Genomic DNA, 26429 nt, shown 5'->3' with positions numbered 1-26429 from the left:
TCCTTAAAGAGGTGTTAAAGGGGAAGGTGCTCTCTGGATTGAGAAAGCTACTATTGCCACAGAGTATTGTGCGTGAGGGAGCGCCCCGCTGCGGGAGAGGCAGGGAGGGAGCGCCCCGCTGCAGGAGAGGGTTGTAAACTCCCCAACATCGAGGACACCTCTAAAAGGCGGCCCTCGCCTCTCCAGGGAGGAGTCTGAAGACCCACACCATCATTGTTATTTTTCCTTTCTTTTTCCTACTCATTTAATTATATATACTGTATATTGTAATTCATCATCATCATCATCATCAGGGGCCGAGCCCAGTTTGAGCTATGACTGCCGTGGCCCACACACTCCTGTTTCGGGTCAAGTGGATCAATTCATTGGTATTCATTTTCAGTTCTCTGGCTGCTGTCTCCAACATCATTTGTCTTTATCTTCCTCTTGCTTTCTTCCCCTCAATCTTTCCCATAATTACCGTGCATTCTAATTCCTCTTTCCTAATCACATGTCCAATGAAGTTATGTTGCCTTTTCATGATCTCATACATTATTTCTCTTTTTGTGTTTGCTCTGTTCATGACATCCTCATTAGATATTTGTTTCATCCATGATATTCTTTGCATCCTCCTCAAAATCCACATCTCTGCTGCTTCAATTCGTTTCCTCATGTTACTAGATATTGTCCAACATTCTGAACCATGTAACATAACTGGATAAACGTAACATTTCAGTGCTCTGAGGCGGGTTGTCATGCCTAGTCAGTATACTCTTCATTCTCGTAAAGGTGTCTTTTGCCATCCCTATTCTTCTTTTGATGTCCATGTCGCACCTGCCATCTGATGTCACCCAGCTTCCTAAGTAGCAAAAGTTCTGTACTTGTTTTATGTCTTCCCCATCTATTCTCAGCCTGCGGATAGGATTCGCCTTCTTTTTGGATATCACCATACATTCTGTCTTCTTGCAATTGATAGATAGGCCCATTTTTGCACTTTCTTCAACAACTATATCAATTAAGTTTTGTAGTTCTTCCTCCGTACTTGCAATTAACACAGTGTCATCCGCGTATCCAAAGTTATTGATGTTTTCACCGCCTGCTTTGATTCCCAAGATGTCTCTTATTTTTTGTAATATTGTTTCACTGTCCACATTAAATAAATCAGGGAAGAAAACACACCCCTGTCTAACGCCTCTCTTGATTTTCATAAACTAACTCACTTCTTACAGCGGCAGTTTGTTCCCAGTACAGATTTCTGATTAGACGGAGGTCTTTCAAATCTAGATCTAGAGTTTCCTGTAATATTTCGAATAACTTGTGCTTCACTTTATCAAATGCTTTTGTGTAGTCGGTAAAACAAACAAACAAATCTTTTTGCACTTGAATAGCACATTCTGATAGTATCCTTAACATCAATATCGCGTTTCTTGTACCTTTGTCTTTCACAAAACCACATTGTTCTTTACCTGTCTCAGCTTGTATCTTACTTTTAGCTCGTCATCAAAATTCTTATAAGTATCTTGGTGATATGACTCATTAAACTTATGATCCTATGTAATTCACATTCTATTGCTCCAGCTTTCTTAGGAAGAGTGATAAATACTGATTTTTTCATCTCTTCTGGTATTATTCCAGTCTCATAAATGTCATTGATTAAATCAGTAAGTTTTTCAATTCCATAATCTTCAAGGGCGATAATTTGTTCTATTGCTAATTCATCAGGACCTGCTGCCTTTCTTTTCTTCATCTTATTTATTGCATTACGAACTTCAGTTTTTAAAATACTTGGACCTTCAATGTTCTTCTTAATTTCTGGTTTTTCGCCTCGATCGTCTTCAAACAATTCCTGAATATACTCAGTCCATCTGTTCATAATCTCATCTATTTCCATGATAATGGTGCTGTCCTTTGCTTTCAAACATCCACCTGAAGAACAGAGGAGCTTTTTACCAGGGATATTCTTGACTTGTTGATGTAACCTTTTTGGATCAGTAATAGGGATTCTTTCTAATTGCTCACATTCCTGGTTTAACCATTCTCCTTTGGCTTTTTGACATAAGCTTTTAACTTTTTAATCTAAGGATTTATATTCTATAGGATTTGCTTTCTTCTGTCTTCTTTCTTCCATTAGATTCTTGATTTCATCCGTCATCCATTTATTCTTTATGCTTTTTTCGTTTTTTTAGGAATCACTAACTTTGCTGATTCTACCAAGGCATCCTTTAGAGAGTTAAACTTCATTTCTACATGATTGCTATCATCTTCAACAGATCCTATTTCTAGACTTTGAAATCTATTCCTTACTTCAATTGTAAATTTTTGTCTTAAGTTTTCTTCTTTAATTAATTGCAAGTAGTCAAGGAATTGTTCAGGTTTTTGCTTCTTTAGTTTTTTAAGTTTTACTTTTACATGACATTCTACTGGGTTATGGTCACTATTACAGTCTGCACCTGGATATGTTTTGCATTGAGTCACTGAGTTTCTAAATCTTTGGTTTATAGAAATAAAGTTAATTTGATTTCTAGTGTTATCACCTGGACCTTTCCAGGTCCACAAGCATCTTGGATAGTTTTTAAGGTAGGTATTCATAATGACCTGATTATTCATCTTGCACCATTCTACTCATTTCTCACCTCTTTCATTTCTTTCCCCTAGTCCAAATTTTCCTATGGTATTTCCATCAGCACCTTGTCCTACTTTAGCATTTAGATCTCCCATGACAATAACAATATCTTGAGATTTGCATCCATTCTTCGCTTGTTCAAGCTCTTCATAGAATTTATCTATATCCTCATTTGTTCCATCTGTTGCTGGTGCATATACCTGTATAATCACTAAATCAAATGGTTGTCCTCTGAATCTAACAAGGAGCACTCTTTCTGATACTGCTCAATGTCCTAAAACACTTTTTGCCATGTTTTCATCCATAAGAATTCCCACTCCATTAGTATGGGATGTTCCACACGAATAAATTAGTGTTTTATTTCTATTCTAACATGTTCCAGCACCTATCCAACGAACTTCACTAATTCCCATGATGTTAATCTTTAGTCTTTTCATTTCACTTATCACATTGTCCAATCTTCCTGCTTGATATAGGGTTCTGACATTCCAAGTGGCAATAATTTCTTTTGTGTTACTTGAATTTTATGAGCAGTAGCTTGATGACGGTCGGGGATCCTCTGCTGACCAGAATCAACCCTACCGAGCAAAACATCTTCAGAGTTGCCTTGAAGATCATCTTGACGCTGTTGTTGTGCGATACATTTTGTGAGTTTGACCATGGTTTTCTTAGCAAATAGATTCTAGGAAACCTAGTATTTAGCAACGGTGGTTTGCTATTGCCTACCGTTGGGCGAACTAAAGAAATTGCTATTTCTCTTCCCAAATGTTCATCTGCCTGTACTATAGCCATTGACATTTGAGGTCCTAGCTCATCTACCTTCTCCGTCATGAGTTCAGTTACTGAACCTGCCGGATCTGCCATTGGCCTTCGCTCGTATCCTGAGCAGGAACCCTTGCAGGTGCTACCATTCTGGGTCAGAGTGGCCCTGGGAACAATGGATGACTGAGGGGTAACTCCACTTTCCCCAAAGCTTTGAAAGTCCCCAGTCAGAGCTTCATCCCTGGTTGCAGTTTAGAGTCATACCCAGGACTAGTTGTAACTTATACAATAAGAAATTCCACAACATATACCAGTGACTGATTCAGATGTTAAAATCTTGAGCAAGATACACAAAATGCTGGAGGAACTCAGCAGGTCAGACAGCATCTGTGAAATGGGATAACCATTTTGGGCTGAGATATTTCACTCAGGACTGGAAGAGAAGGGGGCCAGAACCTTGACCCACTTTATTCTAGCTTGTGTATGTATTGATGAATAGTAGCCTTGAAGACGTTCTTGCTTTTTTTTCAAAATCACAAACTCGAGAAAACCTGCAGATGCTGGAAATCCGAGCAAAACACAAAGTGCTGGAGGAACTCAGCAGGCCAGGCAGCGTCTATGGGAAAGAGTACAGTCGACGTTTGGCAGTGATGCCTCACTACCAGATGAGCTCCACACCTTTTATACTCACTTTGAAAGGGAGAATAAAGCCAGCTATGAGGATCCCTGCAGCATCTGATAACCCTGCGATCTTTATCTCGGGGCCCGAGGTTGGGGTGTCTGTCGGGAAGGCGAACCTTCAGAAGGCAGCAGGGCCAGTTGGAGTATCTCTGATAACCTGCGCCAACCAACTGGCGGAAGTATTCAAAGACACTTTGAATCTCTCACTGCTACAGTCGGAAGTTCCCACCCGCTTCAAGGGGGCCCAAGAAGATTTGCATGAGGCTGCCTCAGTGACTATCACCCAGCAGCACTCACTGATGAAATGCTTTGAGAAGTTGGTCATGAATCAACACCTGTCTCGGGAAGGACCTGGACCCACTGTAATTTGCCTATCGCCACAATAGAAGCCAATCTCAATGGCAGCCTTGGATCACCTGGACAACGCAAATACCTATGTCAGGATGCTGTTTATTGACTATAGCTCAGCATTTAACACCATCGTTCCTACAGTCCTGATCAAAAAGCTCTGGGCTTCCGTAACTCCCTCTGAAACTGGATCCTTGACTTCCTAACTGGAAGACCACAAACTGTGTGTATTGGTAATAGCATCTCCACCTCACTGACGATCAACACTGGCGCACCATCGGGGTGTGTGCCTAGCCCACTGCTCTACGCTCTCTACATCCATGACCGTGTGGCTAGGCACAGCTCAAATGTCATCTATAAATTTGCTGATGAGATGTGGAATTAAAATGTGTGGCCACTGGGAGATCCTGCTTTCTCTGGCGGACAGAGCGTAGGTGTTCAGCAAAGCGGTCTCCCAGTCTGCGTCGGGTCTCGCCAATATATAAAAGGCCACATCGGGAGCACCGGACGCAGTATATCACCCCAGTCGACTCACAGGTGAAGTGTTGCCTCACCTGGAAGGACTGTTTGGGGCCCTGAATGGTGGTAAGGGAGGAAGTGTAAGGGCATGTGTAGCACTTGTTCCGCTTACACGGATAAGTGCCAGGAGGGAGATCAGTGGGGAGGGATGGGGGGGACGAATGGACAAGGGAGTTGCGTAGGGAGCGATCCCTGCGGAATGCAGAGAGAGGGGGGGAGGGAAAGATGTGCTTAGTGGTGGGATCCCGTTGGAGGTGGTGGAAGTTACGGAGAATAATATGTTGGACTCGGAAGCTGGTGGGGTGGTAGGTGAAGACCAGGGGAACCCTATTCCTAGTGGGGTGGCGGGAGGACGGAGTGAGAGCAGATGTGCGTGAAATGGGGAAGATGCGTTTAAGAGCAGAGTTGATAATGGAGGAAGGGAAGCCCCTTTCTTTAAAAAAGGAAGACATCTCCCTCGTCCTAGAATGAAAAGCCTCATCCTGAGAGCAGATGCGGCGGAGACGGAGGAATTGCGAGAAGGGGATGGCGTTTTTGCAAGAGACAGGGTGAGAAGAGGAATAGTCCAGATAGCTGTGAGAGTCAGTAGGCTTATAGTAGACATCAGTGGATAAGCTGTCTCCAGAGACAGAGACAGAAAGATCTAGAAAGGGGAGGGAGGTGTTGGAAATGGACCAGGTAAACTTGAGGGCAGGGTGAAAGTTGGAGGCAAAGTTAATAAAGTCAACGAGTTCTGCATGCGTGCAGAAAGCAGCGCCAATGCAGTCGTCGATGTAGCAAAGGAAAAGTGGGGGACAGATACCAGAATAGGCACGGAACATAGATTGTTCCACAAACCCAACAAAAAGGCAGGCATAGCTGGGACCCATACGGGTGCCCATACCTACACCTTTAGTTTGGAGGAAGTGGGAGGAGCCGAAGGAGAAATTATTAAGAGTAAGGACTAATTCCGCTAGACGGAGCAGAGTGGTGGTAGAGGGGAACTGATTAGGTCTGGAATCCAAAAAGAAGCGTAGAGCTTTGAGACCATCCTGATGGGGGATGGAAGTATATAAGGACTGGACATCCATGGTGAAAATAAAGCGGTGGGGGCCAGGGAACTTAAAATCATCGAAAAGTTTAAGAGCGTGAGAAGTGTCACGAACATAGGTAGGAAGGGATTGAACAAGGGGTGATAAAACTGTGTCGAGGTATGCAGAAACGAGTTCGGTGGGGCAGGAGCAAGCTGAGACAATTGGTCGGCCAGGACAGGCAGGTTTGTGGATCTTGGGTAGGAGGTAGAAACGGGAAGTGCGGGGTGTGGGAACTATAAGGTTGGTAGCAGTGGATGGGAGATCCCCTGAGCGGATAAAGTCGGTGATGGTGTGGGAGACAATGGCCTGGTGCTCCTTAGTGGGGTCACGATCGAGGGGTAAATAAGAGGAGGTATCCGCGAGTTGTCGCTGTGCCTCGACAAGGTAGAGGTCAGTACGCCAGACTACAACAGCACCCCCCTTATCGGCGGGTTTGGTGATATTAAACCTGATTCTGATATTCCATATCGGCCACTTGCTGGTACTGTATTTGGTCACAAGTTTAACGTTGTCACTCAGCACCATCTTCTGGTCAGAGTACGAACTGCACCATACTGTACTGTAATGCAAAACTTTGAGTTTTATTTGTCAAGTCAAGTTTATTGTCATTTAACTATATATGTCAAACGAGACAACAGTGTAGGGGTGTAAAGCACGGTGGTATGCATAAAACATCACGGAAAGTAAGAATTACATCTTCAAATACGATAAAACTTTATTTATCCCGAAGGAAATTATTGTTACAAGGTTACCCAGTCAGAAAAACATACTTTAAAATACAAAAGGTATGAATGCAAATAGTGCAATGAAATCATATGCTTAAGGAGGAGGAGTTGTAGAGTCTGATAGCCACAGGGAGAAAGGATCTCCTGTGGTGTTTAGTGGTGCACATCCATGGAATCAGTCTTTTACTAAATGTGCTCTGCTGTTTGTCCAGTGTGTCATGGAGGGGGTGAGACGGATTGTCCACGATGCTCCGTGACTTCTGCAGCATCCTCCCTTCAGTCACAACCACCAGGGAATCCGGTTCCACCCCCAGAACAGAACCAGCCTTCCTGACGTGCTTATCGATCTTCTTGGTGTCAGCTGCTCTCACCCTGCTGCCCCAACAGATTACAGTGTAGGATAGAGTGCTGGCCACCACTGAGTCGCACAACATCTGTAGCAGAGTACGTACTGCAGATGTTGAATGACCAGAGCCTCCTCAGGTAGTACAGTCGGCTCTGTCCCTTCTTGTACTGAGACCCTATTATTTTAGTCCAGTCCAGGTGAACTCCCAGGTATCTGTAGTCCCAGTCGACTTCCACATCCGTTGAGGGAGATGGGAATGCAGGGTGTTTTCTCCGTCCTGAAGTCTATCACCAACAATGAATAACAAAGTAAAGTGCATAAATTAAATATTGTAGGGCGCAGCACAAATTATCCAGTGACACTTTGAATGCGTCAGGGAGTTCAGAAGCCCTAATGGCCTGAGGGAAGAAGCTGCTTCCCATCCTGACTGTGCACATCGAAACGTACAAACATCATTTGCATCAACCACCAACGAGGTGCTCGGGGCAACCTGGATTGCCATGCTCTTAGTGCCAACGTAGCATCCCCACAACTTACTAACCCTAACACATATACCTTTGGAACATGAAAGCAAACTGGAGGAATCTCATGTGGTCGTGGACAGACTGTAAAACCTCCCTATGGACAGCAGTGGGATTTGAACCTGGGCCAGTAGTGCTGTGATATCCTTGTGCTAACCACTTCACTACCATGCTGACTCAGAGTCAGATTCATTTATCGTATGTACATTGAAAGCACACCGTGAAATATGTTGTTTGCATTAACAAACAGCATACCAAGGACGTGCTGGGGCAAAATGTCACCACACATTCCAGTGTAAACATGCATGGTCAGCAGAAATCTTCAATACCTAAAGGGTAGGATTGGCCAAGATCCAGCCTTAAAAAAAACCACTCTGTTACAAGAGTTCCTGATTCAGCGTACATCCACGACCCGACATGTCTCAGCCTGTCAGTAGTCATAGAATCAGAGGAATTTACAAATAAAGAGTCTGTTCAACTCATTGATTTTCCCTTGTACTTCCTGAATGTGATAAAATGATGTGCATGGGTGACATTCAAAACAAAGTTTTCCACTGTATCTTGTACCACCCCACCAGCCTCCGGGTCCAACATATAATTCTCCATAACTTCTGACACCTCCAACGGGATCCCACCACTAAACACATCTTTCCCTCCCCCCCCTCTGCTTTCCACAGGGACTGCTCCCTACGCGACTCCCTTGTCCATTCGTACCCCCCATCCCTTCCCACCGATCTCCCTCCTGGCACTTATCCTTGTAAGCGAAACAAGTGCTACACATGCCCTTACACTTCCTCCCTCACCACCATTCAGGGCCCCAGACAGTCCTTCCAGGTGAGGCAACACTTCACCTGTGAGTCGGCTGGGGTGATATACTGCGTCTGGTGCTCCCAATGTGGCCTTCTATATAATGGCAAGACCCGACGCAGACTGGGAGACTGTTTCACCGAACACCTACACTCTGTCTGCCAGAGAAAGCAGGACCTTCCAGTGGCCACACATTTTAATTCCATATCCCATTCCCATTCTGATATGTCTACCCATGGCCTCCTCTACTGTAAAGATGAAGCCACACTCAGGTTGGAGGAACAACACCTTATATTCCGTCTGGGTAGCCTCCAACCTGATGGCATGAACATCGACTTCTCTGACTTCCACTAATGCCCCACCTCCCCCTCGTACCCCATCCGTTATTTATTTATATACACACATTCTTTTTTTCTCTCTCTCCTTTTTCTCCCTCTGTCCCTCTGACTATACCCCTTGCCCCTTTTCTTTCCCCCAGGCCTCCTGTCCCATGATCCTCTCATATCCCTTTTGTCAATCACCTGTCCAGCTCTTGGCTCCATCCCTCCCCCTCCTGTCTTCTCCTATCATTTCGGACCTCCCCTCCCCCTCCCACTTTCAAATCTCTTACTAGCTCTTCTGTCAGTCAGTTCTGATGAAGGGTCTCAGCCCGAAACCTCGACTGTACCTCTTCCTAGAGACGCTGCCTGGCCTGCTGCGTTCACCAGCAACTTTGATGTGTGTTGCACTGTATCTTGATGTATGTTCAAAGTTCAAAGTAAATTTATTATTAAAGTACATTTATGACACTCTATCCAACCCTGAGTTGCATTTTCTGGTGGGCATACTCAAAAAATCTAATAACCGTAATAGAACGTAGAAATTTACAGCACATTACAGGCCCTTTGGCCCACAACATTGTGCCAACCATGTAACCTACTCTAGAAACTGTCTAGAATTTACCTAACGCATAGTGCTCTATTTTACTAAGCTCCACGTATCTATCTCAGAGGCTCTTAAGAGACCCTATTGTATCCACCTCCACCACTGCCGCCAGCAGTGCATTCCACGCACCCACCACACTCTGTGTGAAAAATTTACCCCTGACATCACCTTGGTACCTATTTCCAAGCACCTTAAAACTACACCCCCTTGTGTTAGCCATTTCAGCCCTGGGAAAAAAGCCTCTGACTATCCACAAGATCAATGCCCCTCATTATCTTATACACCTCTATCAGGTCACCTCTCATCCTCTGTCACTCCAAGGAGAAAAGACCAAGAACACTCAACCTATTCTCATAAGGTACACCTTCCAATCCAGGCAACATCCTTGTAAATCCACATCCTTCCTGTAGTGAGCTGACCTGACCAGAACTGAACACAGTACTCCAAGTGGGGTCCGACCAAGACCTTATATAGCTGTAACATTACTTCACATCCTCTTGAACTCAACCCCACGGTTGATGAAGGCCAACGCACCATACGCTTTCTTAACAACACTGACAACCGGTGCAGCAGCTTTGAGTGTCCTGTCGACACAGACCCCAAGATCTCTCAGATCCTCCACGCTGCAAGAATCTCACCATTTATATTATATTCTGTTTTCAAATTGGACCTACCAAAATGAACCACTTCACACTTATCTGGGTTGAAATCCATTTGCCACTTCTCAGCCCAGTTCTGCATCTTATCGATGTCCCACTGTAACCTCTGACAACCCTCTGCAACACCCCCAACCTTTGTGTCATCAGCATACTTAATAACTCACCCTTCTACTTCTTCATCCAGGTCATTAATAAAAATCACAAAATAGATCCCAATGGAACACCACTGGTCACCAACATCCATGCAGAGTACAAACTAGTTGCAACCACCCTTTGCCTTCTGTTGGCAAGCCAATTCTGGATCCAGAAACCAAGGTCTCCTTGGATCCCATGCCTCCTTACTTTCTGAAGGAGCCTGGCATGGGGAACCTTATCAAGTGCCTTACTGAAATTCATATTCACTACATCCACTGCTCTACCTTCATCAATGTGTTTTGTTACCTCCTCAGAGAATTCAGTCAGACTCATAAGGCATGTCCTGCCCTTAACAAAGCCATGCTGACTATCCCTAATCAGATTATGTCTCTCCAAATGCTCATAAATCCTGCCTCTCAGCATCTTCTCCAACAACTTCACCACCACTGAAATAAGACTCACTGGTCTATAATTTCCTGGGTTATCTCTACTCCCTTTCTTGATCAAGGGAACAACATTTGCAACCCTCCAATCCTCCGGTACTTCTGTCCCTATTGATGACGCAAAGGTCATCGCAAGAGGCTCAGCTATCTCTTCGCTCACTTCCCACAGTAGCCTGGAGTATATCTCATTCTTATCTAACTTAAATGTTTTTTAAAAGCTCCAGCACATCCTCTTTCTTGATGTCTGTATGCTCAAGTGTTACAGTCAGCTGTAAGTCATCCCCACAATTGCCTAGGTCCTTTTCACTGGTGAATTTCGAAGCAAAGTATTCATTAAGTACCTCCGCTACTTCCTCCAACCCAATGCACAAATTTCCACTATGGCACCTGATTGGTCCTATTCTCACACGGCTCATCCTCTTGCTCTTCACATACTTGTAGAATGCCTTGGGGTATTTCTTAATCCTGCTCACCAAGGCCTTCTCATACCCACTTCTAGCTCTCCTAATTCCATTCTTTAAGCTCCTTCCTCTCAACATTGTAATTTTCTAAAGCTCTAACAGTACCTAGTTTCTTGAACCTTGCATAATAAGCTTTTCTTTTCTTCTTAACTAGACGTCCTACATATCACTTGTACACCGTGGTTCTTTAACCCTACCATCCTTTCCGTACCTCAGTGGAATATACCTATGCAGAACTCCGTGCAAATGTGCTCTGAACATTTGCCACATTTCTGCCGTGCATTTCCCTGAGAACCATCTGCTCCCAAGTTCCTGGCTAATAGCATCATATTTCCCCTTACCTTATTTAAATGTTTTCCGAAAGTGTCTGCTCCTATCCCTCTCCAGTGCTATGGTGAAGGAGATAGAGATGTGGTCACTGCCTACAAAATGCTCTCCCACCGAGAGATCTGACACCTGGCCAGGTTCATTTCCCAATACCAGATCAAGTACAGCCTCTCCTGTAGTGGGCTTATCTACAAATTGCATCAGGAAACCTTCCTGAACACACCTAACAAACTCCATTCCATCTAAATCCCTTGCAGTAAGGAGATAGCAATCAATACTAGGAAAGCTAAAATCTCCGAACACAACAACCCTATTATTGTTGCATTACCAAAGCAGCTCCAGCTGGGTGTACAACCAGTGTGCAATTATAAAAGAGTCAAAGAAATGATAATTACTAAGTAATAAATATCAATACCGTGAGAGAAAAGTCTTTGAAAGTGAGTCCATAGGCTGTAGCAACATTTCACTGATGGGGCAAGTGATGCTGAGTGAAGTTATCCCCTCTGGTTCCAAAGCCTGATGGTTGAGTGGTAATAGCTGTTCCTGAACCTGGTGGTGTGAGTCCTGAGCCTCCTGTACCTTCTTCCTGATGGCAGCAGTGAGAAGAGAGCCTGAATTCGATGGTGGGGGTTCCTGATGATGGATGCTGTATTCCTGAGACAAGGCTTCATGTAGATGTGCTCAATGGTGGGGAGGGCTTTGCCCATGATAGACTGGGCCATACCCGCTAGGTTTTTCGGTTCGGGGCATCGGTGTTTCCATACCAGGCTGTGACACAGCTAGTCAATATAATTTCTGCTACACATCTATAAAAGTTTGTCAAAGTTTTAGATGTCATGCCAAATTCTTGCAAACTCCTAAGAAAATAGAGACTGAGCTCAGGACAAGTCCTCTGAAATAATAACATTAAGGAACTTAAAGTTTGTGACTCTCTCCACCTCTGAACCCCCACGAGAACTGGCTCGTGGACTTCGGGTTTCTTCCTCCTGAAGTCAATAATCATCTTGGTCTTGCTGACATTGAGTAAGAGGTTATTGTGACATCAGTCAGCCGGATTTTCAATCTACTTCTTATATGCTGATTGTCACACCTACGACAGTGGTGTCATCGGTTAACTTGATTGTGGCATTGGAGCTGTGCGTAGCCACGCAGTCATAACTGTAAAGCGAGCAGAGTATCGAGCTAAGCACACAGCCTCATGGAGGAGATGTTGTTGCCAGTCTAAAATAACTGGGGTCTGAAAGTGAGGAAATTGAGGATCCAATTGCACAAGAGATATTGAGGCCAGGATCCTGAAGCTAATTGATAAACTTTGAGGGGATGATGGTATTGAATGGCGAGCTGTGGTCCATAAAGACCATCCCAATGTAAGCATCTTTGCTGTTCCAGGGTTGAGCAAATAAGGTGGCATCAGCTGCAGACCTGTTGCTCCAGCAGGAAAATTGGAGCAGATCAAAGTCGCTTCTCGGGCAAGAGTTGATATGTTTCATCACCACCCTCTCGAAACATTTCATCACTGTGGATGTAAGTGCTACCGGGCAATAGTCATCGGGGAGTTAGCACATCCTTCTCAGGCACTGGTATAATTGAAGCCTGCTTGAAGCAGCTGGGTACCTCAGACTGCCATAGCAAGATGTTAAAAATCTCAGTGAACTCTCCAGCCAGTTGATCAGCACAGGTCTTAAATACTTGGTCAGGTACCCCTTCTGGGCCAGCTGGTTCACCCTCCTGAAGGATGTTCACGTGTCAGCCTCAAAGATCACAGGATCATCAGGGTCCGTGGGAGTTTGTGTTGGCTCCTCCATCTTTTGATGGTCAAAGCGAGCAAGGAAAGAATTGAGCTCATCTGCAAACCTATGTTGCTTGATCTTACTTTAGAAGGGGTGATAGCATTCAAGCCCTGCCACAAATGTCGAGCATCCTTCATTGATTCAAGTTAGTCCAGAAATGTCGCTTTGCCCGTGGGATGGCTTTTCAGAGATTGTACCTGGACCTCTTGTGACTTTCTTGGTCACCAGACTTGAATGCCTCTGACCTGGCCCTCGGCTTACTGCATATCTCATGGTTCATCCAGGGCTTTGGCTGGGGAAGACTCCGAATGGTTTTGTGAGGACACACGTGTCTGCAACAAGTCTGTGACAACCATAGTGTATTCATTCAGATCCAAAAGATGATTCCTTGAATAAAACTCAGTCCACCAACTTGAAGCAGACCGTGACCACCACTTGGTTGTCCTGGATGTGACAATAAATGATAAACAATTCCAATTCCTTCCATAAAACCATAAGACATAGGATCAGGATAAGGCCATTCATCACGAGAGCTTCTATCTCTGTAAATGGAAATAGCTCAGATGCTGAAAATCTAAGTAAAGATTGCTGGAGATGCTTCACTGGTCTGGTGGCATCTAGAGAGAGAGAGAATTTTTCATCAGAACGGACAAATGTTGAGGAGTAAACAGCATTGAGCGGGAAGGGGGAGAAGAACAAGAATACGGTCCTGCTTATCGATCTACAGGGAGGTTGAAAGTGAGCAATTTCTCTCCTCTCTTTTCCTCTGTCTCACCAACATTTCCCCTTCAAGTCCATCTCTCTTGCTCTTTCCATTTCTTGTTTTCTTCTCCTTTCTCTTCCATCTTCCTTCTTTTCCTCACCTTTCTTCCCTCACCTTTCTTCCCTCATTTCCCCTCTTGGTGCCTCCGGCTTCTTTTCAACCTGTTTCCTTCATCCGTTTCCTTTCCCCTCCCTAATCCTCCCTCCGTTCCCCTTTCTCTCCCATCAAAGTCAAAGTAAAACTTATTACTAAAGTATGTATATGTCACCATATACTACCATGTGATTCATTTTCTTGCGGGCATTTACAAGACAATAAAGAAATATTATCGAATTTATGAAAAACTGTGTATAATAGGGCTTGCTAAAATAAATTGATTCAATCCAAAAAATTTTCAAAACTGAAACCATATTCGAAGAGTCTATCTAACTATTGGGTTATCCAGATGTTCGTTCACTTTAGAAAAATCAAAAGGAAGCAGAGACCCTAAAATAGAACCTAATGAAAACCCTGAAACGGATTTACATTCAAGATTAACCCATTGTGGACTTGAAACTGTATCCCAATTCCACGTCCAAAATTTTAAGTAACAAATATTAATTGTCCAATAATAAAATCTAAAGTTCGGCAATGCTAAACCGCCCTCCTTTTTGGGCTTCTGTAAGTATCTTTTACCTAGTCTAGGATTTTTAATCTGCCATATATATGAAGAAATTTTTGAATCAACATTATCAAAAAAGGATTTTGGAATAAAGATAGGCAATGCTTGAAATAAATATAAAAACTTAGGCAAATTCATCATCTTGACAGCGTTGATCCGACCAATTAAAGACAACGTCATTGGTGACCATTTGGTAAACAAACATTTAATCTGATCAAAGAAAGGAAAAAATTAGCCTGAAATAAATCCTTGTGCTTCTTGGTGATTTTCACTCCTAAGTAAGTAAGATAATCAGTTACCAATCTAAATGGTAAGGATTTATAATTTGGAACCTGCATGTTCAACTGAAAAAGTTCACTCTTATTAAGATTGAATTTATAGCCAGAAAATTTGCTAAACTTGGCCAACAAATATAAGATCGCAGGAATGGATTTCTCTGGGTCAGAAATATATAGTAATAAATCATCAGCATATAATAATAGCTTATGTATCTCATTCCCACGAGTAATATCTAAAATTTTTGGTGAATCTCGGATAGCAATTGTTAGCGGTTCTAAAGCGATATCAAATAATAAAGGACTTAAAGGACAACCCTGCCTAATACCACAAAATAATTGAAAAAAGGGAGATCTTTGATTATTAGTGAAAACCGAAGCTAGAGGGGTATGATATATCAGTTTAATCTAAGATATAAATATCGGACTGAAGTTAAACATCTCAAGTGTACTGAATAAATATGGCCATTCAACTCTATCAAAGGCTTGCTCAGCATCTAATGAAATGACACATTCTAGAGTTCTAAGTGAAGGAGTATAAACAATATTCAATAATCTCCTAATATTAAAAGATGAATAATGATTTTTAATAAATCCAGTTTGATCCTCAGAAATAATTTGAGGTAATACCTTTTCTAACCTAGATGCTAATATTTTAGAAAAGATCTTAGCATCTACATTCAGCAAGGATTTCAGTCTATATGATGCACAATCAGTAGGATCCTTATATATTTTTTTTTAATTGAGGCGATAGAGGCTCCATAAAATGATTGTGGTAGTTTGCCTGTACTACATCTCTAAAAATTCTGCACAACCAAGGACAAAGAATGGAAGAAAAAGACTTTAAAAATTCTACTGTATAACCATCTGGACCAGGTGATTAACCAGAATTCACTGAAGAAATAGCACTCTTTATTTCTTCATCCGTAATAGGTATTTCTAATTTTAAACGTCCTTCGGACGTCAATTTCAGAAAGTTCAATTTCCTTAAAAAGTCATACATCTCATTGAGATCTTGAGGAAATTCTGCCTGATATAAAGATGTATAAAATTCTTGAAAAGATTTATTTATCTTGTCATGATCAACTGTCAGAGTGTGATCAGATTTACGAATTTTAGTAATTTGACGTTTGACTGAAGCTGTTTTTAATTGATTAGCTAATAATTTACCAGATTTATCACTGTGTATATAAAAATCAGCTCTTGTTTTCATTATGCAAACAACAGGAATTCTGCAGATGCTGGAAATTCAAACAACACACATCAAAGTTGCTGGTGAACGCAGCAGGCCAGACAGCATCTCTAGGAAGAGGTACAGTCTTGGACTGAAACGTCAACTGTACCTCTTCCTAGAGATGCTGCCTGGTCTGCTGCATTCACCAGCAACTTTGATGTGTGTTGCTTGTTTTCATTAGTTGGTTTTCAATTGACGATGTTAAGAGTAAACTATGCTCCATTTGAAGTTCGACTCTCTGTAAAGCTCCTCATTGGGAGCAATGGTATATTTTTTGTCAATATCTTTGACCTTATCAATCAACAAAGTATTGCATTCTTAATGTGATTTTTCAATCCAGCAGAGTAAGAAATAATCTGACCACGAATATTTTAGCAAGCTCTATTCTACTTAATTTTCTTTTTCAACCCTCTTTTTTGGATCAAGCCTATCTAGTCTGGAAAACTAAAGGTATAATATGTTTTTCAGATTTATTTTTAGATAATTGTTTCATGTCTTTTGAACAATTATCTAATAAATATAATTTACCTAGATCCCGTTTCTTTAGATACTTACGGATTAGAAACTTTTTAAATACTGTTCTTACTATCTTTTTCGATTTCATACTCATCAGATATAATGGAAAGAATTTTAGATTTAAATCCTTTCAGAAAGGTTCAATAGCAATTATTTATAATATGATTATGAAAATAAATCCAGACATATCGAATTCAATCAAGAATGACTGGGAAAGGGAACTTAAGCTTACTTTACCTATTGAGAAACGGCAAAAAATTCTTCAATAAGTTAATTCTTCTTCTTTATGTGCTAAACATGCGTTGATACAGTTTAAAGTAGTACACAGAGCTCATATGTCCAAGGATAAATTTGTTCGTTATTACTCTCATGTAAATCCTGTATGTGACAGATGTCATTCTGAGGCAGCTTCGTTAACTCACATGTTTTGGTCATGCCCTTTGCTGAAGAAATACTGGGACGATACCTTTGATATTATTTCAACTGTTTTGAATATTGATTACAACCCCATCCTATTACTGCTATCTTTGGTTTACCAATGATAGAACAACATCATCTGACTCCCTCAGCTTGTCGGATGATTGCTTTTTTTACACCAATGGCTAGAAGATCCATACTATTGAACTGGAAAGAGATTAATCCTCCTACTACATTTCATTGGTTTTCGCAAACTATGACTTGTTTAAATTTAGAAAAAATTAGAAGCACCATTTACGACCCTTCTATTAAATTTGAAGAGTTTTGGAGACCACTTGTTCAATACTTTCATATGATGTAATTTGACCCTTTCCAATTTTATTTTGTTATTCTATATACGGGGAGAGGAGCAGAGTTAGTGACACCAGTGGTCTTATCCGAGGTATCACAATAGCCCATTCTTTTTCTTTTTGTTAGTTTAGTTTTTCTTTAGTTGGTTCAGATTTTTTTTTCTTTTTTGGGGAACTTTTTTTTCTTTTTTTTCTCTTTTTTCATGATATTTTTTCCATTTTTATCATATATTTCCCTATATTAGAGCTGTAATTCCTGAGATTTTGGGAGGCTCATGAATTATGTGTCAATTGAGGTTATAGTTGTATAAACTATTTTTTTCAATTATATAACCCGATTTCTCTGTATCTATTTTTCAGTAATGTATATGATGCTGAAACTAATAAAAAGATTGAAAAAGAAAGAAAAAAACTATGTATGTGTTAAGAACAAAAGGATTGCAAGGAACAAGGTTAGTTCTGAAGATCAGAATGGTAATCCATGTGTGGAGCCAAAAGAGAGAGGGGAAATTTAAATGGATTTTTTTGCATCTGCATTTATGACATAGGGTCTATATAAGTGAGGCAAAGCAGCATTGAATTTATGAACCTTAAACTGATTACAGAGGAGGAGGTGTTTGCTGTCTTGAGGCAAATGAGGGTAGACGAATCCCCAGGGCCCTTGGGCACATTGATCTTCATAAACCAAATTATTGAGTACAGGAGATGAGATGTTATGTTGAAGTTGTACTGTATAAGATGTTGGCAAGACCTGATTTAGAGTATTGTGTGCAGTTTTAATCACCCACCTACTGGAAAGATGTAAATAAGGTTGAATGAGTACAGAGCAAATTTACAAGGATGTTGCCAGGAACAGAGGACCTGAGTTATAAGGAAAGATTGAATAAGTTGGGACTTTATTCCTTGGAACATAGAAGATTGAGGAGAGATTTGATAGCAGTATACAGAATTATGAGGGTTAAAGACAGGGTAAGTGCAAGCAGGCTTTTTTTCCTCTGAGGTTGGGTGGGACTACAACCAGAGGTCATGGGTTAAGAGTGAAAAGTGAAAAGTTTATGGGGAACATGAGGGGAAACTTCTTCACTCGGTAGATCCTGAGAGTGTGGAACCAGTACAGTGGTGCATGCATGCTCAATTTCAACTTTAAGAGAAGATTGGATAGGTATATCAATGGGAGGGGTATGGTCCCAGTGTAGGCCGATGGGAGCAGGCAGTTCAATTGGACTAGATGAGCCAAAGGGCCTGTTTCTGTGCTGTACTTTTCTGTGACTTTATAAGCAAAGACTGACAACCAATGTACAAAAGATCAACTGTGCTTTTCTTTCCTCATTCATCTCACAATGTTTTTCTTTTCTCATTCCCTCTCGTACTCCACCTTTCCCCACCACTCATTCCTCTTTTACCTCCTTCATTCCTTTATATTCCCTCTTTATACTTCATTCTCCCCTTTACCCCAGTCCCCCTTTTACTGCCATTTGCCTTTACCTGCCTCCTCTCTCTCCCTTACCTACTATCTCCTCTCTCTCCCTTACCTACATTCAATTTTTTTACATCATTCCTTCTCTTACTCCCCTCATCCCTTTCCTTCTCATTCCCTCATTTACCTCTTACTCCTTCTTTTGACTCATAGCTCCATCACCTCTCATTCCCCCTCTATCTCCCTCTTTCCTCTATTAACTTAATCATTCTCTCTTTAACCATTTCTTTCCTGGTTTCTCATTCCGTTTTTTCTGCTTTCCCTCTCCCATTCTACATTCTTTCCTCTCCATTCTCATTTCTCTCCCTTATTCCCCAATCTTTTTCTCCCCATTCCTCCTTGTATCCTTAGTCAACATCATTTCCCCCACTTCCTCATTCTCCTTTCCCAAATCTATTTCCTCATTTCTTGTCCTTTTCCACCTCAAACTACCAAAGTTAGTCCCGCCGCCACTTCCCCTCCCCCCCATCCTCCTCCCCCGTTTCCCGCCTCCCGTCTCCCGCTTCCAACGGCCGAAGCGCGCGGAGTCCCGCCCACACAGAGCGACACTCGCGCGCTGCTGGCCGGACCCCACCTGCTGCGCAGCCATTGGCCGCCGCGTCTGGCACGTCATCGCTCTCTCCCGCCACCTCCGGTTTAAAGGCTCGAGCGCCGAGCGTCAAGCTCCTGCTCCCGGGCAAGGCGGCGACGATGGGTGAGGGATACGGGGGGGAAAATGGGGCGCTTGCACAGGGCCTGGGGTGATGCGGAGTCTTTAATACGAGCAAAGCTTTTTACCTTAAAGGCAAAGAGCGACTCTGGCTTTTGGAGTCAGCCTACAGCGCAGGCTAGGTCCCTTCAGCCCTCTCTGCCTATTCTTGGCACAGAGAGTCCGGCACCTCACACGTCTTGCTCAACGTGAGATATACTTTGAGGCAAAAGAAAAACACAGAGCCAGTGGGTTAAATACATTATTTGCACTTTTACCCAAGGGTTGGGTAAAGGTATGAGAGATTGGAGTATCTCAGGGGTGGAAGGGCGTGATGTGGCACGTGTAGATGGCCTCTTGTCTTTGAACAGGTTCAAGGAGTGGTACCAGAGTGGCATAAAGGCAAACTGGACACTATAGCTCACTTGCAGATGTGTATGGATGTCATCTTGCAGGGGAGGGGCATTTGTAGACTCTAAAGCATGGGATGTCCACAAAGGTCACCATATACCAAGCGGTCTGTGTCACCACCCTCCTTCATAGCTGTGAAGCTTAGGTAACCTACAGCCATCACATCAAGTCCTCGGAGCACGTAAGTCCACATAAGCTGCCTCCAGCGCATCCTGGGAATTACCTGGCGTAAGCAGGTGCCTCACACTGAAATACTTGTAAAGATGAACTGCAGAAGTATTGAGGCCGTGTTCACCCAGCATCAGCTGCAGTGGCTGGGGCACGTGATAAGGATGCCCCATGTCGGCTATCCCGCAGAGTGTGTTATACGGCCAGCTACATTATGATAGACGCTCAGCTGGAGGGCCAAAAAGCGTTATAAGGATCAGACGAAGAGTGCTTTAAGGAAGTTGAAGATCAGACCCGAGGACCTGGAGGATGATGCTGCTGACCATACCACTTGGCGACAGCAGTGTAGGGACGGGGTTTGTATTCTGGAGATGGAAAGAACAACCAGAAGACAGCAGAAGAGAGCCAGGAGAAATGCAGCCATGATTGCCACCACTACCACATGTACATTCCCACCTTCAATAGAGCTCGTGGGTCCAGGATAGGACTGTATAGTCATCAAAGATCTCACCATTAAAGGAGTGGACGTCGTCATCGGATTTCGATGGACAACCGAAGAGAAGAAAGCATGGGAGCAGCCTGTTTGGATTCTAAAATCAATTCTTCCCCTAAAGTCAGCTTCCCCAGCTATTATCATCACCTGATGCATTTCACACTCAACCCCCATTCTCCTGCCTTCTCCCTGTAAAATTTCACACCCTGACTAATCAAGAATGTAGCATCCTCTGCTTCAAATATACTCAGTAACGTGGTCTCGACAGAAGTCTGTGGTAATGAATTTCACAGGTTCACCGCACTCTGACTAAAGTTCACCCTCATCTCCATTCTAAAGGAACGTCCCTCTGCTCTGAGCCTCTCAGATCCAAACTGATGGCCCAAGGGAAGGGTAGTGTCAGGGAGAGACTGCCGCATGAGAGACTGAGGCAGGCAGCAAGCGGCGCAATGGAGCGCCTCAAGGGGGCAGCAGAGTCGGAGTGCGGGATGGGGGTCAGTGATTGGCATGGGGTGGCAGAGAGGGAGAGCTGGATGGGGTCAGCGACTAGCAGGGGACGGCAGAGAGGGAGAGCTGGATGGGATCAGTGACTAGCAGGGGTTGGCAGAGAGGGAGAGCTGGATGGGGTCAGTGACAAGCAGGGGACGGCAGAGAGGGAGAGCTGGATGGGGTCAGTGACTGGCAGGGAGGGAGAGCTGATTGGGAGTCAGTGACTGGCAGGGAGCGACGCAAGGGGGTGGCAGAGAGGGAGAGCCGGATGGGTGTCCGTGACTGGCAGGGAGTGCCACAGCACAGGTGGCTCAGTGGTGAGGTTCCAGGGAAACACAGAACATAGAAAAGTAAACCACAATACGGTTGCTTCAGCCCACAATGTTGTGGCAACCTTTTAATCTACTCCAAGGTATACCTACCCTTTCCCTCCCACATAACCCTCCATTTTTATTTCATCTATGTGCCTCTCTAAGATTTTCTGAATTGTCCCTAATGTATCTTCTACCACCACCCCTGGCGGGGTGTTCCACACACTCGCCACTCCGTGTTAAAAAAAAACTACCTCTGACATCTCCAATCACCTTAAAATTATGCCCTTGTGTATTAGCCATTTCCACTCTGGCAAAAAGTCTCTGACTATACACTCAATCTATGCCTCTTATCTTAACAACTTGTACACTTCTATCAAATAACCTTGAGTCCTTCACTCCAAAGAGAAAAGCCTTAGCTCGCTCAACCTATCTGCATAAGACATGCTCTATAATGCAGACAGCATCCTGGTAAATCTCTGCACCCTCTCTAAAGCTTTCGCATCCTTCCTATAATGAGTCGACCAGAACTGAATGCAATTCACCAAGGTTCTCCAAACTGGTCCACAGTATGTCTATCATCCATGTGACAATCTAAGACTTACTTAGATGTCCCTAGTGTATCTGCCTTTACCATCACCCCTGGCACCCACCACTCCCATAAAAAAAAAGCTTCTGACATCCCCACTATAACTGAGAGTGTTAATGAGATAACGGTGCAGTGTGGGGGCCTGTGAACACGGAGACATGCAGAAGAGTCAGTGTACGGGTGTAGAGGATCACGGAGACAGGCTGGGGTGTAGAGGGGTCACGGGGAGAGGGTGGAATGCAGAGGGGTCTTGGGTGGCCAAGGTGAAGCATAGCAGGGTCATGGGGACTGGGAGATGTGTGGGAGGCATCACAGCGATGGTGAGGGGAGTAGAGCGTTTTTACGGTGACAGGAAGGAGTCTAGTGGGGGAGTTACAGGGATGGAATGAATGTAGATCATGTCATGGAGACAGGCTGTCACAGGGAGTGGTGTAGAGGGGTGAATTACAGGGAAGTGTGGGACAGGGTGAGTTTTTTAGAGCCTTAAGGAGCCATTAGTGAGGGAGGTGTGGAATAGTTTGGCGATGATTTGAGCTCTCTTTCCAGAATTTTAAATTAAGTCATTGCTTAATCAGTAGTCACCGTGAGTCAGCAAGCTGAGTGCAGGAACAACCAAATAGGTTTTGGTGCGTGTTAAGATACTAGCCAGAAAGTTACGGATGAGCTGGAATTGATGGAAAGCCACTGAACAAGATCAGCTAAAAGGGCAGGAGTCGTGGCTGGTGGAGCAATGTGGACGAGGCTTCCAACGTGCAGTGAGCTGAGATAAGGAGGCTGTCAGCTGATCTTTCTGAAATAGAATTACCAACTGACTGAGGTTGTCCAGTAGTTCACTGGAAATTGTTGATTGATTTCCAGCATATCCTTCCAACTTACCAGTATAAATCATGATGTAATTAATAACCTTCAGCCTTTAACCCACCCTCTTTCTTTAAATACTTGAATGTTTGTTTGAAAAAACCTTGGTTAGTTTGTTTATAAAAGAAAATATCTTTGCATGCATAAAGCGTTTGGAGATCAAGTGTTAAACCCTGGAGAACGCCAGCTAGAGCTGGCAAGCTTACTGTGAACTCATGACTTTAAGTACACAGATTAATTTCACACAGTTACTGAATATTTGCAAGACGGAGTTGCTTCTATTTCTGTTTGCTTCAGTTTAAAAAAAAGACTTGAGTGCTTCTGCAGTGCTTTTCAGAAGATCTAAAAGCACATTCACAGTCCCTCTTCTCTAACTGCGTGGTACTCCCTCCGCGCCCTCCCTCACCCCACTCAATCACAGCATGGCCCTCCTTCCTCACTGCCCTTCCCGTAGCACAGCGTTCCCTCCTCACGGCTTCTCCTGCAGCTAAGCATTCCCTCCTTTCCACCCCTTGTGTGGCAGAGATCTTACTCCTTGCTACCCCTCCCGTGACACGGCACTCCCATCTCACTGCCCCTCCTGTGACATGGCACTCCGATCTCACTGCCCCTCCCATGACACAGTGCTCCCTCTTCACTGCCCCTCCCATGTCACAGTGCTTCCTCCTCACTGCCCCTCCCATGACATAGCGCTCCCATCTCACTGCCTGTCCCATGACATGGCGCTCCCATCTCACTGCTCCTCCTGTGACACGGATCTCCCTTCTCACTGACCCTCCCATGACATGGCGCTTCCATCTCACTGCCTGTCCCATGACATGGTGCTCCCTCCTCACTGACCCTCCTGTGACACGGTGCTCCCTCTTCACTGCCCCTCCTGTGACACGGTGCTCCCTCTTCACTGATCCTCCTGTGACACAGTGCTCTGTCCTCACTGCCCCTCCTGTGATACAGCGCTTCCTCTTCACTGCCCTTCCCGTGACACGGTGCTCCCTCTTCACTGACCCTCCCATGACACGGTGCTCCCTCTTCACTGACCCTCCCATGACACAGTGCTCCGTCCTCACTGCCCCTCCTGTGATACTGCACTTCCTCTTCACTGCCCTTCCCGTGACACGGTGCTTCGTCCTCACTGCCCCTCCTGTGACACAGCGCTTCCTCTTCACTGCCCCTCCCATGACACGGTGCTCCCTCTTCACTGCCCCTCCTGTGACACGGTGCTCCCTCTTCACTGCCCCTCCTGTGACACAGCGCTTCCTCTTCACTGCCCCTCCCATGACACGGTGCTCCCTCTTCACTGCCCCTCCTGTGACACGGTGCTCCGTCCTCACTGGCCCTCCTGTGATACAGCGCTTCCTCTTCACTGCCCTTCCCGTGACACGGTGCTTCGTCCTCACTGCCCCTCCTGTGACACAGCGCTTCCTCTTCACTGCCCTTCCCGTGACACGGTACTCCCTCTTCACTGCCCCTCCTGTGACACAGCGCTTCCTCTTCACTGCCCCTCCTGTGACATGGTGCTCCCTCTTCACTGCCCCTCCCATGACACGGTACTCCCTCTTCACTGCCCCTCCTGTGACACAGCGCTTCCTCTTCACTGCCCCTCCTGTGACATGGTGCTCCCTCTTCACTGCCCCTCCTGTGACACAGCGCTTCCTCTTCACTGCCCCTCGTGTGACACGGTACTCCCTCTTCACTGCCTGTCCCATGACACGGTGCTCCCTCTTCACTGACCCTCCCGTGACACAGTGCTCCGTCCTCACTGCCCGTCCTGTGACACAGCGCTTCCTCTTCACTGCCCCTCCTGTGACACGGTACTCCCTCTTCACTGCCCCTCCTGTGACACAGCGCTCCGTCCTCACTGCCCCTCCTGTGACACAGCGCTTCCTCTTCACTGCCCCTCCCATGACACGGTACTCCCAACTCACTGCCCCTCCCATGAAACAGGGCTCCTTTCTTACCAACCTTCCTGCAGCACGGCGCTACCTCCTCACTTTCCCTCCCGTGACACTGTCCTCCCTCTTTCATATTGTGGTGCTCTTTTGGCACCTCGAACAATAGAAATCACTTGACACTGACCCCATCAGTGTGCTTTTTCTGGCCCTGCTGCACGCCCCTGCCCCAGCAAAGCATTTCACCACCACTGCCCTCCTAATGTACAATTCTCCTTCAATCACTGTCTGATCAGCAGCTTTTGAGTCTGGTCTGCGCTTCTGAAACCTCAGCTTGTAACATGGGCAAACATGAAACCCAGCCATAGAAAAAATTTTGGATTTTATTTTCTGGAGCATAGGCGAATGAGGGGATAGAGGTAAACAAAATTTTGATGGGTATAGATAGGGTAAATGCAAGCAGGCTTTTTCCACTGAGGTTGGATGAGATGAGAACTTGAGGTCTTAGTTTAAGGGTAAAAGGCAAAATATTTAAGGGGAACTTCTTCACTCAGAGTGTGAGGGTAGTGAGAGTGTGGAAAAAGCTGCCATTGGAAGAGGTGGATGCGGGTTAAGCTGCAAATTGTAAGAGAAATTTGTATAGGTATATAGATGGGAGGGGTATGGAGGGCTGTGGTCCAGGTTGATGTGGCTAGGCAGAATAACAGTTTGGTACAGACCAGATGGGCCATAGGGCCTGTTTCTGGGCTGTAGTGATTTACGACTGTATGAGCAAACTGGTGCCGGGGGTAGTGTATTGATGACAGAATCGGGGGTTGCAGTGGATGTGAAAGTCCTGGGATTTGTGTTCATTAAAATACAGCAGACTGTCAGCAAGTGTAAATTGCCAGTGATCATCCAGTGATTCATCTGACAATCTGGGAACAGGGCTGGAGGCCCGGAAGCGGCCTGTCCTGGGTTTGGAGGCCTGTCTGTTTATCCTGTTGCTGTCTTGTTTTGTTCTGCTGTTATGCTTTCTGCTTGTATTGTGCTGGCGTCAGAATGTACACGATAAATAAACTTGAATCTGATTCTATTCCCTGTTTATAAAACATTACCTTCTCGTGCAGAATAACGTTTGTGATTAATGTCAAATCGATTGTGTTTTAGAGAAGAAAATGGAACCAGAAATTGAAGAAATTGTGAAAAAAATCAAGATCTTAATTGAAGGTAACACCAATTGTAAACCCCTTTTACAAACCAAACACCCATAGGACAAATGCAGGTGCTAGAAATTCAACAATAAAAATGCAGAATGTTGGTATGATGCAGCGCTTGTGGAGAGAGTCAGCTTTATTATGATTAACTTATCTGATGGGCCACATCTGCAGAGAGAGAGAATATATTGTAAAATTTTCTTTAAAAATGCAGATTCTCAAAATCTGAAATAAAAATACTGGAAATACTAAACAAGTCAGGCAGCATCTACAGTGACAGAAAAACAGTTAAATTTAAAAATATTATTTTTTTTAAATATTAAAAAATAACAAATAATGCAGATTGCAAAGACCTGAAATAAAAATACTAAAAATACTCAGTAGATCAGGAAGCATCAACAGAGAGAAAAATAGAATTAAAGTTAATTATCTTTTAAATGCAGATGCTGAAAACCTGAAATAAAAACACTAGAAATACCCAACATGTCAGGCAGCATCTGCAGAGTGAAAGTAAAACAAAT

General features: G+C 44.1%; 1 protein-coding gene across 2 annotated transcripts in view; it reads left to right on the top strand.

The window, feature by feature from the left end:
• Positions 1–19480: 19480 nt before the first annotated feature.
• LOC140190099 (synaptonemal complex central element protein 1-like) overlaps positions 19481–26429 on the top strand; it is a 61433-nt gene continuing 54484 nt past the window's right edge. For both annotated transcript variants that reach the window (XM_072246584.1, XM_072246583.1), the window contains exons 1-2: positions 19481–19510; positions 25862–25921. In XM_072246584.1, the coding sequence (XP_072102685.1) occupies positions 19507–19510; positions 25862–25921 (64 nt within the window). In that variant the 5' untranslated portion in view covers positions 19481–19506. The remainder of the gene's footprint in view (positions 19511–25861; positions 25922–26429) is intronic.

This window comes from Mobula birostris, chromosome 29 (genome assembly GCF_030028105.1).
Source record: "Mobula birostris isolate sMobBir1 chromosome 29, sMobBir1.hap1, whole genome shotgun sequence".
In the NCBI taxonomy this organism is placed as follows: Eukaryota; Metazoa; Chordata; class Chondrichthyes; order Myliobatiformes; family Myliobatidae; genus Mobula; species Mobula birostris.
The sequence above is the reverse complement of the archived record's forward strand: the minus strand, read 5'-3'. Positions and strand labels throughout refer to the sequence as shown.